This window comes from Echeneis naucrates, chromosome 21 (assembly GCF_900963305.1).
Source record: "Echeneis naucrates chromosome 21, fEcheNa1.1, whole genome shotgun sequence".
In the NCBI taxonomy this organism is placed as follows: domain Eukaryota; kingdom Metazoa; phylum Chordata; class Actinopteri; order Carangiformes; family Echeneidae; genus Echeneis; species Echeneis naucrates.
The window spans coordinates 1,787,242-1,807,422 of record NC_042531.1 but is presented as its reverse complement, the minus strand read 5'-3'; the positions used below and the strand labels follow the sequence as shown (position 1 = coordinate 1,807,422).

The 20,181-nt window shown below is 44.1% G+C and overlaps 1 protein-coding gene across 4 annotated transcripts; it reads left to right on the top strand.

Annotated features, from left to right (window-relative positions):
• The first annotated feature begins 857 nt into the window (after positions 1 to 857).
• Positions 858 to 19,870, top strand: pikfyve (phosphoinositide kinase, FYVE finger containing). 4 transcript variants are annotated; one of them, XM_029530700.1, is made up of 44 exons: positions 858 to 971; positions 2,055 to 2,251; positions 3,520 to 3,687; positions 4,379 to 4,390; positions 5,118 to 5,227; positions 5,349 to 5,520; positions 5,658 to 5,865; positions 7,070 to 7,096; positions 7,302 to 7,391; positions 7,497 to 7,653; positions 7,740 to 7,897; positions 8,776 to 8,887; positions 9,073 to 9,220; positions 9,333 to 9,497; positions 10,013 to 10,075; positions 10,168 to 10,297; positions 10,629 to 10,809; positions 10,918 to 10,992; positions 11,159 to 11,266; positions 11,363 to 11,503; positions 11,949 to 12,075; positions 12,152 to 12,990; positions 13,320 to 13,724; positions 13,867 to 13,967; positions 14,051 to 14,122; positions 14,303 to 14,474; positions 14,743 to 14,921; positions 15,200 to 15,313; positions 15,511 to 15,619; positions 15,705 to 15,859; positions 16,050 to 16,146; positions 16,224 to 16,281; positions 16,368 to 16,493; positions 16,568 to 16,688; positions 16,995 to 17,090; positions 17,408 to 17,488; positions 17,677 to 17,771; positions 17,852 to 17,911; positions 18,071 to 18,247; positions 18,333 to 18,436; positions 18,517 to 18,645; positions 18,751 to 19,012; positions 19,102 to 19,176; positions 19,315 to 19,870. In XM_029530700.1, the coding sequence occupies exons 1-44, from the start codon at positions 928 to 930 to the stop codon at positions 19,428 to 19,430; spliced, it is 6,336 nt and encodes a 2,111-aa protein (XP_029386560.1). In that variant the 5' UTR covers positions 858 to 927; the 3' UTR covers positions 19,431 to 19,870. The 4 variants fall into 4 exon arrangements, with proteins under 4 accessions (XP_029386560.1, XP_029386561.1, XP_029386562.1 ...); XM_029530701.1 differs by lacking the exon at positions 4,379 to 4,390; XM_029530702.1 differs by lacking the exon at positions 7,070 to 7,096.
• The last annotated feature ends 311 nt before the right edge of the window (positions 19,871 to 20,181 follow it).

Below are 20,181 nucleotides of genomic sequence, written 5' to 3'. Positions count from 1 at the left end.
CGATAGCTCCGGGCTCTGCTGCCTCCCTTTTCTCGCTCGATCACAACAGTTGTTTTCAGTGCAGGTCTCGATTCGTCGGGGCTTCCCAGCGTTCCGGGGAGTCGGCTGTTTCCATCAGTTTTCGTTCATGTCTACAGCGATGTTCACTCCAAACCACCGACAGGTACAGTGTTTTTATTTCCTCCCTACACGTCTGCTGTCCGCAGAGCAAAAGGAAAAATAAACCAAAACCAACCGGCTCGGTAGAGGCTAACGTCGAGCTAGCTCGGCTAAGCGCAGCCGCACCGTTAAGCTAGCCGGCTAACGTTAGCTAACTTCTACTAAACGACTCGTTTTGTGTTTTATTTTGTGTGAGAGTCCCGATTTAAAGTCGGTGTCAACGCGGTCGTAAGCGTCGCTTATAGCAAACGGGTTGCCATCTCGGCTGAATAGGATGAAATGTGAATTAAAGCAGCTGCCGTTCAGGGCAGCTCTGGAGGAGTTGGGACACAAACCGGTCATTTTCTGATTCCGTGTAAAGTCCAAAGACAGCTTTTTATTGCTTTGTGAAGAAATAAAAAACATCTAGCTCATAAACAACCAGACTCAGCTTTCTGGAGGGAAATCTCAATTTCTATTATTATTATTATTGGGTTGAATATAAAGTAAGTAATGATTCATAAACCTGACAGTTGATTTTTAAACAGTTTCCGGTTTAATTAAGACGCTTATCAGCCTCATTTAACCAACAAGCTAACTTAGACGTGTCAGAAAAAGTGTCCGAGTGATGCTGATCGTTGTCCCGGGTACATTAGCCTCGGAGGACGGCCTGGCTCGGGTCCTGGCTCGGGTCCTGGAGCCATCAGGTGGTCCGGACTCAGGAGTCACATGATGTGATGCTGCTTCTGCTTTTTTTTGTTGCTGCTGCTCTTCACGGAGGATCTAAAAATGAAATGCATAGCCAACTCAAAGTCTGTAGCTTTCTTCAAAGGGTGAGTCCAGGGGACCTTTCAACTGTTAGTCTTAATATTTTTCATTTTCACAGTTAATGTCTCTTTTTTTAGCAGCTGTGTGTTTGTCACCAGCCGACTCCTACAATAACCTGTTGAATTCACGAGTCGATCTTTTCCGGTAGTCTGGAATCGATTTCAAATCAGATATCAGACATCAGAAATATAGATTTATATCGACAGCAGTGAGAAAAAAAAAACCTAACTTTTTAGGTATTTTTTAATTGTATTTGTTTACTTTTATTTCATCTGTTTCCTGGAGAGGGAAAGCAGAAACATCAGAATCTTAGAATTAATTTCCTTTTCTACTAATAATTTCTACTAATAAGTCATTAATGTGTCCTAACATATTCATATTAACAGACTTTGTCAGTGTTATCATTATCGTTGCAAATCATATAGTACATAAAGTGTTAGATTCAGTTTCACAGCTCCATCCTGATTCTAAATTTGCTCACGTTTTGTTTAGTCGTCATTACTGTCTGAAGGTTGACTATGACTATGAAATAAGTAGCTGGGGAAGTGGTTCTGAGCTAAGAAAGCCTATAGGAAGAGTTGAAACCTTCAAAGATCTTCATCTAGGTCCAGCTTCCCCAGATTTAGTTTGTGGCACTAGTCAAAGCATGTTGAATTAGCTGTTAGCCACTCCTGTTGAATAAACTCACAACAATCGAAGGACCATTTTGACACTGAAAACTTAAAAACTTGTTGATTTTAGGGCAGTTTCTGGAGTTGTAGTTACTGTTGTGCCTGTGATGATTGAGCTGGTTTATTCGTGGTGGACACTGCAGATAATGACTTCAACAGGAAGGATATGTGACGTCGGGTTAGAATAGTTCATCTGGTTATAGTTTAGAGTTTATGGATGATTATCACACACGTTCTTCAGTGAGCTCCCTATGGTTGTGTTTACGCACTGGTGCTGTGTAGTGATACCATAACCGGTTTAGTCAGTCATTATCATTTCTAGGAACTGATGGCTGACTGATGCCACGACAGGTCTCTGAAGAGTCACTTGATCTGTTACATGTGCTTCAGCTTTTTATTTTTCCCTCCTTCTAACAGGAGTAGCAGCATCATGGCTGCTGATGACAAGTCCTTGTCCTCATCCTCAACAGACTGGAGTGTCGAGCAGCCCATCATCTCGCCGACCAGCCCCTCCCACCTGACTCACTTCAAACCACTGACTCCGGAGCAGGATGAGCCTCCACTCCGCTCCGCATACAGCTCCTTTGTCAACCTGTTTCGTTTTAACAGCAAAGGTCAGGGATGCACACCGACACAATGATCTAGATGAAATAATAGATGTAGGGTTCTTAGGCTCTCCATTTTGTTCTTTTCAATGGAGATGTATCATATTTTTGTATTAACAGATAGACTCCAGCTTATCTCCCTGAAGTCTTTATTTTTACAGGGTGAATACAGCTGTGTTGACAGAAGATACATTCCTCTGTGACTTTAGTATCTGATCTCTGAAGTAGCCAACTAAGAAGTTGAAGTTGTCTTAATCAGTCAATGCGGCAAAACTACATTTGTAAATTTTGTTATGAGACATCTGACTCTAAAACCTGCTCACAGAGTTCAAATCTTTACTTGATATTTCGCCATTTCATCAAGGTCAACTGTAAACAAAAGACTCCATCATAGCACTTGCATTGTTAAAGAGAAGTATCCTGCTGCAGTTTAAAGGAGGCTGTTAGCTTCAGTCCTGTGAGGTCATGTGATGGACATTGGCTGTTTGGGTCAATGCCAGGAACAAATGAACCACATGACTCACGTGTTTGTTGTCCGGCCTCTAAAGTCCTGCACTCAGCAGCAGCAGCAGTTTGAGGCTGAGCTTTATGAAACTCACACAGCACTTTTTTTACAGACTACATTACCACAGCAGTGGTTATCTGAAAGGACATACAAACAAAGTCTTCCAAACGTACATTATGTTGAGGTTAACCATTTGTACTGTACAGGTTCGAACAGTGGGTTAGTTTTCTGTAAAATGGCTGGACAAGCCTCTGAAATGTTCAGGTACTTTAAATTCTTCAACCTGGAAATGAAAGCAAAGGGTTTTATTTTTTTAATTAGTAAAGTGTTGTAGCTCTAATTACGTTGTATTATAATTTTGTTGTAGGTGATGAAAACCAACACTGTCAGCTGGGGATAGAACTTTAGAAACCATATTTGATTTCATTGAAAATGATTACTACAATTTAAATATATTATATTGCTATGTATATAACTACCTTACACATTTGTTGTCAAACTTGTGGTCATAAGTGTTAACACCTGATTGACACAAATATTTGTGTGTCTGTCTTTATGTAATGAGAAAATCAATCCATTCAGAGATAATTGTGGAGTTGATTCCTGTTTGATTGGTCCAGATAAACAAAGCAACCTAAATATATGTTCTGATCTCAAATGAACAATATTTACTCTGGATCCCATAATAAATACATAAATCAGGTAAAATGAACAAAAAGCAAGTTTTCCCTTTGCTTTTCAATCACTTTTGTGTATGTTTGTGTTTGTGTAGAGGAGGGACGTCCCCCCTCAGCAGTTGCAGATAAACCAGATGTGCCGCCCCCCTCTCCGCAGTCCGACAGTAGGAGCTGGTCCTCAAGTCCTTCCCATTCCCTCTACGGCTCCAGGACACGCCGGAAACAACACCCAGAACACCTCCGACGTACTAGCACCGTTTCCGGTAACGACCATCGACAAACAACAACAACGACACACACATGCAGTACCGACGTTGATATTTGAATCTTGTGTGTGTGTGTTCAAAACAGTGATGGAGAAGCTTTCCAAGAAATTTGCATTTTGTCATTCTCCAAAAGGTGAACTTTGAGGTCTTACTGCATCTTGAATGTGACTACATTTTCTGTCTTAGATTTGGTTAAGAGGTCTGCAAAAAACTGTTTTCCATGCTGGGATTAAACAGAGACTTGCTGAAATATACTGTTTGCTTCACACACTTGATTGCATTATTTTAGTTAATTTTAAAGCTTCTGTCACTTAATGAATAAACTAATCAGAGGCCACTGATAACATTGATCCTCTCTGTGCTGCTGTTTAGCTCATAGACACATTTATTTTTCCAGCACATGATCATAAAACTGAGAAAAGCTAGTAGCACATTTTTAGATGAATTTATTTTTATTTATTTATCGGTTAGCTTTCTTAAAAAATGAAACAGAATTTTCTGAGTTAATGTGTTTTGAGAGAATGTGATTATTTTCAGTATGTATCCATTAGCCAAAACTGTATTCCTGTTTTACGTTTTCGGACAAAAATGTTTGTGACAGGAGGACACAACAAACGAAATATAACATTTGATTTAGTGTTGAATGTTCAGGCTGTAACATCCATTCTCATGTCTTTTCTGATTACAGTGGATTGGCCAGGTGAGGGGCCTCCTGCACTGTGTGTTCTTGATTTTTATTTTGTTTTATACTAAAGATGCTTTTAGCTTGACTGTAACAACTCATTCTGAAAGAATGGTCTTACACAAACCTCTTGTTTTTGTGTGTCTGAGTGCATGCGTGTGTGTGCGGGAGTGTTTTGATATGTGCATTTTTAATGAAGTGCTTTCTGTTGGCCTTTAGTTTGCCCTAATGTCTTCCACTTAGGTACTAAAATTGGAATGATGTTTGTCATGAGTTTGAAGCTAACAATTTAAGCTCAACATGTTTTTGTTTCTTGACCAGTTTTTTTCTTGAAGGCATCATGTGTGAGTTTATACACAACTTTTGAAGAAGTTATCATACGATGTTGAAGTGCATTGTCAAATGTTCGAAGCCAACACAAGAAAAATTCATAAATACCTTACATTTAAAGGTCCTATACTTCTCTATTCTCCTTTGCTTTATATTTAAGTGTCACAATGTTCCAGAAGTCCTGACGGCTGGTTTTACGGCTCAGCGCCTGAATCCAGGTTGTGAGCATACAGGACCTGGACCTAATTTAGAATCAAAGATCACATGGAGGTCTACCTTTAGACCGTATGAACCTTTAACATGTTTTTAAAAACGGAATATTTGACAATGCAGTAGGATGGATAATGACAAAAGGACACCATCATTCAGCTCATCTATTGTGTTTGTGTGTTTTTGTGTTTGTGGGTGATTTTAGATGGCAGCAGGAAATCAGATGCGTCTTTAAGCAATCACGACCCTCGCACAGCTGTCCAACTTCGTACTGCACTGAAGAGGCTGAAGGAGATCATGGAGGGAAAGAGCCAGGTATTCAGCACACTGCACTAAATGCTAAGAATATTTATAAAGAGCCATTATCACCAGCTCAGCCCTGCAGAACTCGTGTGTGGGTAAAGGCGGTGTGCTGTGTTGGTTGTCTCCCCTTCAGGACAGCGATCTGAAGCAGTACTGGATGCCTGACAGTCAGTGTAAAGAGTGTTACGACTGCAACGAGAAGTTCACCACCTTCCGCCGCCGCCACCACTGTAGACTCTGTGGACAGATCTTCTGCAGCCGCTGCTGCAACCAGGAAATCCCTGGGAAGTTCATGGGCTACACAGGTATGTGATGTATCTCTGAGTAATTAGTTATGTATATATATATATATATATATAGGTCAGTTTTAAGTACAAAATCTATATTTAATAAGAGTATCTTTTCTGTTTTCTCCTCTCTGTCTTCCTCACCGTGTGTGTAGGAGATCTACGGGCCTGTACGTACTGTCGCAAAATTGCGCTAAGCTACGCCCACTCTGCCGACTCGGGCTCCATTGGAGAAGACCTTAGCGCCTTGTCGGACTCCCCCTGCTCTGTATGTGTGCTGGAGCCCAGCGAGCCTCGGACCCCTGTAGGTGGACGTAAGGCCAGCAGGAACATCTTCCTCGAGGAAGACCTGGCCTGGCAGAGGTGAAAACATGCACACAGTATTTGTCACAAGCAAAAACACACACAGCGTTTGTCACATCCAGTCAAGTCAAATCATGGAAATTGCTGCAGAATTTTGACCTTTTATTCCTTTAGTCTACCTGACCATAAAGAGGACACCCAGGTGTTGTTCCGATCAGGTATTAACACTCTTCTCAGGTGATCACTGCTCGAAGTTCTGATCACTGGCACCACATCTGCAGATGGCGTGTGGTCACGTTCTTTTTGTCCCACATATTGAAGCACCGAATCCCCTGCTGACTTTGCTGTTTCAAATGACTGAGACCTAAACAAAAATTTGATGTTCCTCATTTTAATGTTTTTGGGGTTTTTTTTTTCTGTGAAAATTAAATTTAACAAAACAATTTCAAATGAATTGACAACATCTTCCGACATAATATGACTTGCTGTTCACCTGTACTACATCCCGGAGACACATGTAGAGACGGATTTTACAGCAGGTGTGAACAGACACTCCAGAACTACATGTGATCAGGTGGCTGAAGACGTTAATGTGAGATCTGAAGCAGAGCATCAGTGTCAGCTCCGGACTTTTGTCTCATCCCTCCAACAATGATGTTCACCACCAGAACTGTGCACACACTGAAATCTGTGTTTTCACACCTTGTTTGTTGACTTATCAGCTCTTTCAGGGGTTTTGTCGTGTTGTGATTTAGCTCACGATGGGAAAAACGCTGGCATAGTTATTTTTCCCACTTTCCTCAGACCGTGCTCGCTCTTTCTCTGTCTTGATTTTTCCTGTTAAAACCCATCAGTGTGTGTTTTATAAGTACTGTGCATGTGGTCAGGCTCATATTATTATATTATGGCATATCAAATATCTAATAATGAGCCGGCCTGGCTCCTTCCACTGGAAGCCATCTGCAGCTGTGAGGTAAAACTGGTTAAGAGAAACATGTGATTTGGCTCCAAGTTATTAAGAATCTAAAGGGACTGTCTTCCAAATATTTCCTTTTAAGTCACTTCATTAACCATGCACAGAACAAAAAAGACAAATGATTGAATTACTCTTGAAGGGCACCTTTGTTTGCAATCATGCATGCGTTTTATAATCTTGTGCTTGTTTTGTTGCTGTCATTTTTGAATCTGTGTGCTCTCTCTTATTTTCTGGCCTATGAACTCGCCTCAAACAAAAAATCTTTTTCCTCTCTCTCTTCTGGCATAGAAAAACTCCTATTGGGATGAGAAAGAAGTGAGTCTCGCTGTTTGTTTTATTCATTTTTTCACATCTGTCTGAGCTTTAGCTGTCTGTGAGTAGAGGCTAACACTTTCTTGCTGCACAAAGACGAGACGGTCGTCTGCATGCTCAAATTCACTGATCATAAATTAATGTCGAGGAACATTAAGGGTTACGGTGGAAAGAATATGAAGACAGTTGGTGTGTTTGTGTGTGTTAGTATGATTCACCAGGAGCCTCAGAACAGCGGCCTTGCGTCCAGACTAACGACTCTACAAGAAGACGTTGGCAAATCACCTGCTAGAAAGAGGTCAGCCGCTGGTCCTGGTTTGATTGTTCCAGCCAGATACAGTAAAACTGTTTGTAAGTCAAGCCAGTGGTGTTAAGGTTCCCTGTATGTCGGCCTTCACCGCAGGTCTGCCAGCGTGACCAACCTGTCACTGGACCGCTCTGGATCCACCATGGTTCCCGCCTACGACAGCTCAGTGAGCCCACCAACCAGCCGAGCAATGTCAGGCGCCAAGAGCGGCACCAAGCTGGACCACAGTGAGGAGGAGAGGAAGATCCTGCTGGTGGCTGCTTTATTCCTTTTCTGTTTTTATTCATTTGGAATCTACTTTAATTTACTCACGCTGACTCTTCCTGTAACACATTGCAGGACTCCTCCCAGCTGAAGGACCTGTGGAAGAAAATCTGCCACAACAGCACAGGCATGGAGTTCCAGGACCACAGGTACTGGCTGAGGACCTACCCCAACTGCATTGTGGGAAAGGAGCTTGTAAACTGGCTGCTGAGGAACGGTACCATCTCCACCAGGTAGCATCTAACTGCACAAACATCTTCTTCCCAGAATTAATTACCTTAAAGTAAAAATTTTAATAAAATAAAAAAAAAAAAATGTTGAGATCTTGTAACAAACAAATACTGCACCGCAGTGACACATTTTACATTAGTTGATGTGTTCATAGGTAGTTGATGTGGAAATAAAACCTTTAAATTAAAAATATAATTTACAAATAATACATTGGGTGTTAACTTGGCTACTCGGTCTTTCTTTAATGTGTTTTCCTTAACTTTAAGATTTTTCCAGAAGTTTCAAAATAAAAAAAAGGGTTAGGGTTAAGGGCTAACCCTAACCCTAAACTTAAAAATATTGGAATAACAATAAAACAAATGGAATACATAAAACACAAACACAAACATATATACACATATGTCAAATGCTAATAGCAAAAGTACTGTATTCAAACATCATTGATAAGATATGATTGTTATATCAGTTGACTAATTGATTAACATCTTACTGTCCATCCTTGTTTACTCCTCCTCTTACGTTCACGTTCATTGAGCTTCACCTCATTTTCAGGTGAACTTGAACTGGAATCTGATCTCAGCTGATGTTGTATTTGCTCAAACTGGTCGTTGAACACGCTGCAGACAGCTGCTCTCACATACGTTACACATTCAGTAACGTTTTGTTATGTTTTCAGTCAGAATCAGTATTTTAAAGGAAAGTGATCCATTTTTAATCAACTTGTGTCACTTTTTTTTATAATCTTCCTCATTCCTGCACTGTTAGTTTTATAGTGTAAAATTGTACAAAATCACACTAAACTTAGCAAAACATATATGTTTATTGGCAAGATGTGAGTTGCTCTCGATCTCCCTCCTTTCATCCTGCGTCTGTGTTGCAGGGCTCAGGCGATCGCAATCGGTCAGGCGCTGGTGGACGGTCGCTGGTTGGACTGTGTCACCCACCACGACCAGCTGTTCAGGGACGAGTACGCTCTGTACCGCCCACTCCAGGTGAGTCAATGGTGCGCACACTGGGGAAAATTCCCAATGACGTTCACATTATTTCTGTTAAGGCACATCACGGGGTGATATTGACTGATTCCGCCTGGACGGACCTATCAGCAGCAGCCCCAACGATTGATTATCTCAGTGAAGGTAAATGTGCTGATGGTGACGTCTTTCTGTCTGGTCTGCAGAGTACAGAGTTCTCAGAAACGCCGTCTCCAGATAGCGACAGCGTCAACTCCTTGGAGGGACACTCAGAGCCGTCCTGGTTCAAGGACATCAAGTTTGATGACAGCGACACGGAGCAGCTCGCTGATGAGACCGAGTACAACATGCCCAGTGTGTATCTGAAAGACTTCATTTTTACATTCTTGTCTCCATGTGGTTTTGGTTTGGTTTATGTGCCTGGAAGTCCCAGATGCAGCTCACTGACTCCGTCTTCTCTGTCCAGACTCTGCCAGCCCCAGCAAGAGGACGTCCGTCAGCAGTTTCCAGTCGGTGATGGACAGCGACTCGGCTGCTTCCATCAACCTCAACATGGAGCAAAACAATGTCAACTTCCACATTAAGAAACAGTCCAAGTATCCACATGTGCCTGCTACCACTGAGCAGAAAGGTAAATATGTCAGTCAGCCTTCATTTCAGTTGGGTAGTTCAGTGTCTCCAAAGTTTATGTAAACCTTGTAGATTTTTTGTCACCAGACAAGAAGTGGAGTCTTTATGGAAAAGCTACACTTTATAATAAAAGAATTTATGCATGTTGCATCAGCCTGCTCTCAAAATAGTATGCAAATAAAACCACAGAAATAATCAGCAAAATATAATGTCAGTTTCAGAAGCAAAAATTTGAAGTAAACCTTTTATAATAAAGGGTTAGGGTTAACCCTAACCCTAACCCTAAATAATATTTCCCTCTATTTTATTTTTAAATTGTTCTGTTTATATTTAAGTACGTCTTTATTTTACCTTTTTAATTTTTTTCCATATTTCCAAGGTTTTGCACCAAAACATCCCCCCCATTTTTTATTTATTAAAAAAAAAATGTTTAAAAAAAGTCCTTGCAGTCAATCAGATTCTGAACATGTACAACATGTTGTTTGCACTTTCTAATGATCTCATCTCCTCCATTAGCTGAGCTTCTTGTGTCCGAGGACGGAGGACAGAACATTGTCATAAGTGACGCCTTCATCAAAGGTAGGAGCTCCGTGTTTCCTCTTTGATTTAATCATACAAAAAAAAAGGAAGTAACTCGTTGCTAACCAATCCTCTGCCTCCTCTTCCTGCAGAGTCGTTGTTCAACCGTCGCGTTGAGGAAAAGGCCAAGGAGATGCTGTTTACTCCGCTGGGTTGGCACCACAGCTCTCTGGACCAGCTCAGAGAGGAGAACGGGGAGAAGAAGGCCATGGAGAGGCTGCTGTGAGTGGAGACTCCACAGTTTTTTAATTGAAATGCAGAGTAGGACTAGTTATTTTGTATGTACTGATTAAAGCGACACAGGAGGCTCGTACACCTTCATGAGTGAATGACTGAGATGATCTTTGTTTGGGCTGGGTGAAGACAGAAGTGCTGCTGCAGTCTGGACCTTTTATTGAAGTTCTACTGTTAGTGAGAGGACCGACATCTAAGGCTGAACGTGTGCAAGAGAGAAAATCACATTTTGGCAGATAATATCATCACTCCAAACGATTTAAGTGACGGTTTCATCCCTTTAGTGTAACGCCAGGTCTCTCCCTCTGCCTCTGCTCAGCTCGGCCAATCACAGCCACATGATGGCGCTCCTGCAGCAGCTGCTCTACAGCGAGTCTCTGTCTCTGTCCTGGCGGGACATCATCGTCCCCGTGGTCCGACAGGTGGTCCAGACGGTGCGACCAGACGTCCGCAACTGCGACGACGACATGGACATCCGACAGCTGGTCCACATCAAGAAGGTCAGGAATCATTCAGACATATTTTTTTTGGAGATGGCACAGATGAAGGAAATAACACTGTCGGCTTCAACTGGTTTGAGAACAAAAGTGAATCCTTCTGTGCTTCAGATTCCTGGCGGCAGGAAGTTCGACTCAGCGGTGGTAAATGGCTTTGTATGCACAAAAAATATTGCGCACAAGAAGGTAAGAGCCTGTTTTTCACAGTTACAAATTTACCCGTAACTACTGTTTTAACATCTTCCAAACTCTGTGATCTCTAAAGTCCTGAAAAACAAAATGTGCCTGATTTTGGGTGTTAAAAATAAAAGAGGTGAAGAGATCAAATCGATTCTTGTCACCCTGTAATCAGATGAACCCGTATATCAAGAACCCCAAGATACTGCTGCTGAAGTGCTCCATAGAGTATCTGTACAGGGAGGAGACCAAGTTCACCTGCATCGACCCCATTGTGCTGCAGGTCAGTGATTCTCTGACGACAGATCCAAGGGATATTATTAGAATTTCTTTTTTAAATCTGAACGTGAGGAAAGATTTTCCATTTTCTCTCCATCAGGAACGAGAGTTTTTGAAGAACTACGTGCAGCGAATCGTTGACGTACGTCCAACGCTGGTTTTGGTGGAGAAGACCGTGTCTCGTATCGCTCAGGACATGCTGCTGGAGCACGGCATCACGCTGGTCATCAACGTCAAACCGGTTTGTATGAAAGACAGACTACAGAGTCCAAACATCCAGGTTTTGGATCCTCATAGCCAACAATGCTGATAAATGATAAAATATTGTTAAAGCAAACAGAACGACATGCACATCAGCAGTAACAGTTGTCGACTCGTGGTTGTGAGTTTAGCATCAAACTTTGTTCCACTTCTTCCTTGACCATCAAGAGATTTCTTTACAGATGTTACCATAACCAACAACACAACAATACCTGAAGCCAGCGACAATACACCATGTTTGATGGCTGAGAAATTTACAATTAGTCTCTTAAAGCTGTAATAAATCTCATCAGAACATGCCAGAGAAATCTGATTTCAACATTATGTCTTTGTGGCGTTATCTGATATCCGATCTGTACTACTACCACCAAAAATATCTACTTTTACTTGTCATCTGTTATATATGTATTTTTTTCCCGTTATAGCAAGTGCTGGACCGGGTGAGTCGAATGACGCAGGGAGACCTGGTCATGTCGATGGACCAGCTCCTCACTAAACCTCGTCTGGGGACCTGCCACAAGTTCTACATGCAGCCCTTCACCCTGGCCAACAGTAAGAAAAATACTCCTGCTCTCAGTTAGCATTGTGATATGAGAATACTCTCCTGATTTATCTCCTGTCCCTCCAGACGACGTGAAGACTCTGATGTTCTTCGAAGGCTGTCCTGCTCATCTCGGCTGCTCCATCAAGCTGCGCGGCGCTGCAGAGTACGAGCTAGCACGGGTGAAGGAGATCATCATGCTCATGGTGTGTGTTGCCTATCACTCCCAACTGGAGATCTCTTTCCTCATGGACGAGTTTGCCATGCCACCAAGTTTGGCCCAAAGCACCTCGTTCCCCTGCCTGCTGGAGGGCGCCAGCGCAGAAGATGGCGAGAAGGTCAGGAAGGAGACAAACGGGGAGAGCGAAGATAAAAAAACAATAACTGAAGACTCTGCTGTGGGAGGACAACCTGAGGAAGACGGGCTTCCCTCCGAGGCCTCATCCAAAAACAGACAGTCAGACAAACTGAACCCAAAATCACCCTCCTCCGTTAAAGAGGAAGAAGCTGCCACCACCGAGACGAGGACCTCCTCACCGTTTTCTAGCCCTCCTGCTCCGCCTCTGTCCGTCTCACCGCCGTTTCTCATGGAAGAAGACCAGGACGAGACGCTGACGGACACGCTCGTCGGCCCGCCCAAGGGTGAGGGAATCACAGTGAAGGAGGAGTCCCTTATGGAGGACGGGGAGGGCTCAGAGACGCCTACGCCAAGGCTGTTTCGAGACCCTCTGCAGGATGACACAGGAATGTTTGTGGCCGAGCAGGTGACGTCATCCGATGACCGACTGAAGTCAATATCTGCCATCTTCAAGCAGGAGCTGAAGGACATTATCCTGTGCATTTCTCCCTTCATCACGTTTAAAGAACCTTTCCTTCTCACGCCTGCCGGCATGCACTGTCCCAGCAGGGATTACTTCCCTGAGCAGGTACCAAGTTTTCTTTTTCCACTGACTATATAAGATTACCATTGAATTTACAGATTAGTTTCTTGATTATAAAGTAAAGAAAAGCAGAAAATTCTGGCCTTTTAGAAGCTTTTTTTTTTTTTTAGTAATCAGGCTAAATCAGGCAGCCAGACTTGAAACTGGCTGGTATGGTTCTAAGGCAGATGACAGCCAGAGCCGTGAAATGTCAGAAATACCTTTGATTAACTTTTCAAACTTCACGTTCGAAATTCTGAGAGATATTTTTGTGGTTTTAGGAATGAAAACAGTCTCAGGTTTATATCTCCTCCTGTGTTTTCCCTGTCCCACAGGTCTACCTGTCTCCTCTCCTAAACAAAGACTTTAAGGAACTGGATGGGCGCAGGAAGCGGCAGCTCCTCAAAGACTCCGCCCCCTCCTCCCTGGTCGCCGGTCAGATGAATGGCAGTTCGACACCCAAGCCCATCGACGTCCTGCCCTGCCACAGTCTCACCAGCACTCGCATTGTGGAGCAGCTGAACACCTGCCAGGATCTGGCCAAAATGCTGGCAGACTACAGAGCACAGGGGGGCCGCATCCGGCAGAGGGAATCCGCCGACATCTTTGGCCCAGCCGGGGGCGCAGCTCCTGCCAACGGCATGAGCAGGATGGGGGAGGCGCTGGTCAAACCACCAGTGAAGGCTGACAGTGAAGAGGAGAAGCCAAATAAACAGAACGATATGAGCTGGGCCCCCAAGGTGAGCACGGACAGTTACAGATTCCATCCTGTGTCGTCCTCCACTGCTGGTTTTCAATCTGTGAGGGAGAGTTTGAGTGGCAGGATGTGGATCTCCAACACCGACTCTACTTTTATTTTTCATCCGTTCATTCATTCCTCAGCTCGACTGTCTGAATCCTGTCAACCACCAGAGACTGTGTGTGCTCTTCAGCAGCTCTTCAGCTCAGTCCAACAACGCTCCCAACCCCTGTGTCAGCCCCTGGTAACCTGCTCAGACTCAGAAATCTCATCTTGTGTCTTAAAAAAAAAACCCACCTTGTAGTCAACTGCTTTTATCATCAACAGGATTGTCACAATGGAGTTCTATGGCAAGAATGACCTGTCTCTTGGTGTCTTCTTGGAGCGATACTGTTTCAGGTAGAAAACCAAATCTTTGTGCATTTTAAAATGTTTTTTTGTTAAACCTGAATTCTCAGTGAACTGCAGCCGTTGAGCTGAATAAATAAATAAAATCAATAAATATGAAACTCTTGAAAACTTTAATGAACATAAATGAAATAAGTGAATGTGTCTTGTGTGTGTGTTTATCTATCCCAGGCCATCCTATCAGTGCCCCAGCATGTTCTGTGAGACCCCCATGGTGCACCACGTCCGTCGGTTTGTGCACGGCAGCGGCTGCGTGCAGATCGTGTTGAAGGAGCTGGACTCCCCGGTGCCCGGTTATCAACACACCATCCTCAACTACTCCTGGTGCCGCATCTGCAAACAGGTGGGTGATAATTAACACAGGTGCTACCTGAGTCCAGGACCTGGTTCACCTGCAGGCAGTGAAATCCTGTGATCCCGCTGCTGTGAAAGGGTGTATTTAAGATTATTAAGATATCTTTAGCTGGTGCTGACTGTGCTCCTAAAGCATTACAGACTTCAGGATTACATGTTGTTTAAAGGACCCGAGCTGTTTTCCTCCTGGTCTGAGCCTCTGTGTCTAAACTCCCACCTTCTAACTGAACAAAGGATGAATCTCTTTCTTTCTTCAGGTGACTCCAGTTGTTCCTCTGTCCAACGACTCGTGGTCCATGTCTTTCGCCAAATACCTGGAGCTTCGCTTCTACGGCCACCAGTACACCAGACGGGCTAACGCCGAGCCCTGCGGACACTCCATCCACAAAGACTACCACCAGTACTTCTCATACAACCAGATGGTGGCGTCCTTCAGGTCAGTCAGCTCGCAGTTCATTCACCTGCTGCTGAATCCGACCAGAAGGACAGAATCACATGTGTAGAAAACGACAGACTTTCAGTAACGGGACAGACCGTGAACTTATATTTATATGGAGGAAACACTGTGAATTGTAAATACACATTGATATGCACACACATCATATTATCACAAAAAATGACTCCTCATATTAACAGATAAGTTGAAGATTACAAAACAGAACAAAAAGGAAATAACTAGCTAAAGTAACAGCAGCAGTTTTCTTTCTTCTTTAGTTATACTGCAGTGAGGCTGTTGGAGATCTGCCTTCCTCGTCCCAAGATCTTTATCAGGAACCTTGGACCTTCCAAAACCAACCTGCAGCAGGACCTGAAGGACTTCTCTCAAAAGTAAATGAAAGTGTCAAACAGCACCAGTAGATCCCTGTTGAAGGAAATCTTTCATGCTAAAAGAAGAGACATTAACTTCCACATCTCCTTGAAGTGCACAAAACACATTCTTTGGCCTAAAGGAGGAACAGAAAGTATAATAATTAGTTTTTGTTTGACCTGCTCCACTGGGGTCTTTCCCTCTGCTCTCTCCTCAGAGTGACTCAGGTCTACTCGGCCATCGACGACCGCCTCACCTCCCTGAAGACAGACACCTTCAGTAAGACCCGGGAGGAGAAGATGGAGGATCTCTTTGCTCAGAAAGACGTAGGCTCTTCCCCGTCAGCTCCGACCTGATCTCTAGGTCTGATTGAGGTTTTCGGCTCAGTGTGTTGTCTGTGTTTGCGTGTAGATGGAGGAGGTGGAACTGCGGAGCTGGATCGAGAAGCTCCAGGCTCGACTGCAGGCCTGCGGGGTTGATTCTCCTCAGCAGCTGCAGGTTGTTCTGGAGTCGCTGGTGATGAAGAAACAGGGCCTGTGTGAGATGTTGCAGTCCTGGAACGGAAGGTGAGAGCCACCACTGACGTCCTGAAGTATTTTTTATTGTGGGATTTTACCTCTTTATCTGAACTGACCTCGTTCATCAGTTTATCACTGAAGACAGCTTCACACACGACAAATCAGGCTGTTAGAAAGAGCTGATTCTGCAGCTCAAACCACTGGGGATCAGTAATACTCTTCCCCGTTCCCTCCCCAGGCTGCAGGACTTGTTCCAGCAGGAGAAAGGGAGGAAACGTCTGTCTGTCCCCCCCAGTCCGGGCAGACACAGACAGACCACAGCGGACGACAGCAAGGTCGGTTAGATCTCACAGTAACTGGATGGCCAAGTTTGTTTTAGGATGATGATGATGACGAGGTGTTTACTTCACAGAGTGCCCTGGAGTCCTCCCCCCGTAATCCATCTCCTGTGGTGCAGAACGGTGAAAAAGGTGAGCCACCTGTCCAGGACATAAACTGATCCCAGAATTGAACCTGATTCTGGACCTGACGGTGGTGGATGTGTTTTCTCCTCCAGAGGACCGTCACCTCAGTGCGATGCCCTCCTCCTCTTCCCTGCTGCCATCGCCTGGGGAACCTGGAGCGGAGCCGTTCACGCCCGGTCCCTCCTTCACAGAGCAGGACTCCGTCAGCATCCCAGAAGGTAGACCCTCATTCACACACACATGTTGCATTCAGGATCTTTGCTGTATGAAAACGGTGTGCGCTCGTTTTCAGACGTATTCGATGGACACTTGCTGGGCTCCACTGACAGCCAGGTGAAGGAGAAATCCACCATGAAGGCCATCCTCGCCAACTTCCTCCCCGGAAACAGCTACAACCCGATCCCCTTCCCGTTGTAAGTGATCCACTCTCTCAGTGCACAGAGCAGCCTTCTGTTCACATAAATATTCATATAATGATTGCTCTGCTGGCATCCGTATCAGCTTCTTGTTTAATGATGTTGCAAAAGCTTGAATTTCCTTCCCAGATTTTTACATTTTGGTCAGTGGAGGACAGTAACCAAGTACATTTATTTGAGTTAATAGATATAAAGTATCTTCATTGTTGAAGTGTATGACTTTTACTCAGTGGAAACACTGAGGCAGAGCTTTTATTTTGAAATGTGATAGATCATAGGCTGTCATGTGACCTGTGTTGACAGCGATCCGGACAAACACTACCTGATGTACGAGCACGAGCGGGTTCCCATCGCCGTCTGTGAGAAAGAGCCGAGCTCCATCATAGCCTTCGCTCTCAGGTGACCGCCTGTCGCCTCTGTCTCAGCTCAGATGAACCTTTACTGTCACACCTTTAATTAGAGCGTCATACAAAAGATATGAAACAGTGAATAAATAAAAATCACCTCTTGGAACTACTACTGATGTAAAATTCACAGACAGACATTCAATTTACATCTAACATTTTGTAGCAGTAAAGATTTAACTTATAGAATAAGTTCTTGTGACAGTGAGTTACAGTTTGACTTTTGGATACCCCTAAATTGTCATATAGTTTAATTTCTCAGCCAATAAATGTCTTGTTTTCTAAAACATAACGTCCTTTTTTACCTTCCAGCTGCAAGGAATATAAGACGGCTCTGGATGATCTGTCCAAGGTGTTGAACTCAGGAGGGGATGAAACTCCACAGTCCGTCAGGTACGCAGGTTTTCTTCCAATTATTGTTCAAAAAGCAGCATGAAACCGCCGATGATGATCACATAATTCTTTTTCATCCTCCACCTGCTCAGCAAACATCAGACAGACTGGCAGAGACCAAACTAAGAGCTAAAACAGCACAAACGTATTCTCCATCGCTAAGATCAGTTTTTCTGTCTCCTCCTCAGTGGTGCAGAGAGTCGAGTTAAGAACAGCCCTGCCCGGCCCAGCGATTCAGCTTCATCCCAGCTGAGCCGCAGCAGCGCGGACACCGATCCCCTCAGTACGGGTGAAAAAAAACAAAAAACAAACCCATGTTGTCCTTGAGACCGAAAGCTTCACTTTTGCTGTTGTTTTGTGCAGAAGATGCAGACTCAGCAGACAGACAGAAGAAACAGACCTTGAACCCACACATTGAACTCCGTGAGTGTTTTGTCTTTGATATTTTATGGAGTTAAAGTCGGAAATTTTAATATGACAAAAAATTTCATGTCATGCGTCATCAGGCTTCCTCCAGATAAACAACTGATGGTGAGAGAATTGTGTAAAGACCTTCAAGCTTACTTGTTTCTGATTTTGCAGAGTTCTCTGACGCCAACGCCAAGTTTTACTGTCGGATCTACTACGCCGAGGAGTTTCACAAAATGCGTGAGGAGATCATGGAGAGCACCGAGGAGGATTTCGTCCGCTCGCTGTCCCACTGTGTCAACTGGCAGGCCCGCGGTGGGAAGTCTGGAGCCGTCTTCTACGCCACAGAAGGTTGTGTCTTAACGTCAGCGGCAGAGTTACGACTTCAGCTGTGACTCGTCTTTATAATGTGAATCTTCTCCTCCTGTGCTGTCAGATGACCGGTTCATCCTGAAGCAGATGCCCAGACTGGAGGTCCAGTCCTTTCTGGACTTTGCACCTCACTACTTCACCTACATCACAGGAGCTGTGCAGCAGAAGGTATGCATCATGAAGAAATCCTTTCTGTCTGCTGTTTTCTGTCTGACTTTTGCTAAATGAAATCCTTTCCTGCGCCACAGCGGCCGACCGCCCTGGCAAAGATCTTGGGAGTTTACCGGATCGGCTACAAGAACTCCCAGAACAACACGGAGAAGAAACTGGACCTGCTCGTGATGGAAAATCTCTTCTACGGACGCAAGATGGCTCAGGTGAGACTCAGAGCCGCTGCACTTACACCGGACTACCAACATCTTAGTCCTGATAGTCCTGAGATGGGTCCATGTACCAGTTATAGAACCAAACCCCCCCTGCAGGTGTTTGACCTCAAAGGGTCCCTGAGAAACCGGAATGTGAAGACGGACTCGGGGAAGGAGAGCTGTGAGGTGGTCCTGCTGGATGAAAACCTCCTGAAGCTGATCCACGACAACCCGCTCTACATCCGCTCCCACTGCAAAGCCATCCTGCGGGCCGCCATTCACAGCGACGCCTACTTCCTGTCCAGCCACCTCATCATCGATTACTCCCTGCTGGTGGGACGGGACGACACCAACGATCAGCTGGTGGTCGGGATCATCGGTGAGAGGATCCGTTCTCCTTTATGTGTATCTGGGCTGATTGAGAACAACCTACATCCAGTTTGTGAGCGTTGCTGTTTTCTTGTGCAGATTATATCCGGACATTTACCTGGGACAAGAAGCTGGAAATGGTCGTCAAATCCACTGGAATTCTGGGAGGTCAAGGTAAACTTTCTTACGGCTTCACTCCTGGTTCTTGGCATCTAACACGTAAAACTCAACTGTCCAGTTAGATAAAACGGTTACCTCGTCCTCTCGGCGAAGGGACAGCAGCTCTGATGTTGTCTCGTGTTGCTCCTCCAGGGAAGATGCCCACAGTGGTTTCTCCGGAGCTGTACCGAACTCGTTTCTGCGAGGCCATGGACAAATACTTCATGATGGTGCCTGATCACTGGACCGGCCTGGGCGTGAACTGCTGAGCGGTGCGTGCAGAGACAGACACACACACACATTCGTCTGCTTCCTCTCAGGCTCTCTATGCACAAAAAAAACACCCCAAAAACAAAGTGGACCGAATCCCAGAAGCACACTGGATGCTGTAGATGTTTAAATATTGTGCAGACTGAAGTCCGACCACGAAATAGCACATTATCATTCCACAGGAGCGACTTCTTCATCAACGAGACCACTTCAATCCGTTTTTATCGCCGTTGTGTTGTCAGATTCTAATTTATGTCCCTCTGGATTCCTGACGTGGTCCACAGAGGGGTTTTTCATTTTATTAACACCACGAGTCCGATCGTTTTAAAGAGGAAAACATTCAGTCCCGTGGTCATAGTTTGGTAAAACAAACTAATTTGTGTAATTTAAAGTTTGTAAATGTACAGAGATTATGTAACTATTAAAAGATTAACACAGATTTATTAACAGTGTTCGTTTCTTTGGTGTTAATGGGAGACATGATCAATGAAGAGAGAACGACTGACCACCACATGACTAAAGTTTACCACTGATACTTACAGCTGTTTCTGATTACTGAAGAAATATTCTGAAAGGAGCACGATTAAAGCTGCATCATCGAAATATTTAAAATAGAAACATTCAAATTGATTGGAAATAATTTCTTTCAACCGTTAAAACAAGTACTGATTTTAAATAACTTTTTTTTTTTGTTCTTGAGCTGCAGAAAGGAGGTGTAACTGACACAAAATCTTAGCACAAAAAAATATC

What these genes read in the sequence shown, in the direction of transcription:
- pikfyve (XM_029530700.1), top strand. Translation starts at nt 928, where the DNA reads ATGAAATGCATAGCCAACTCAAAGTCTGTAGCTTTCTTCAAAGG. An exon ending in CAGGAGCTGTGCAGCAGAAG is followed by an intron (nt 18,437 to 18,516) that starts GTATGCATCATG and finishes CCTGCGCCACAG; the next exon opens with CGGCCGACCGCCCTGGCAAA. An exon ending in GCTGGTGGTCGGGATCATCG is followed by an intron (nt 19,013 to 19,101) that starts GTGAGAGGATCC and finishes TTTCTTGTGCAG; the next exon opens with ATTATATCCGGACATTTACC.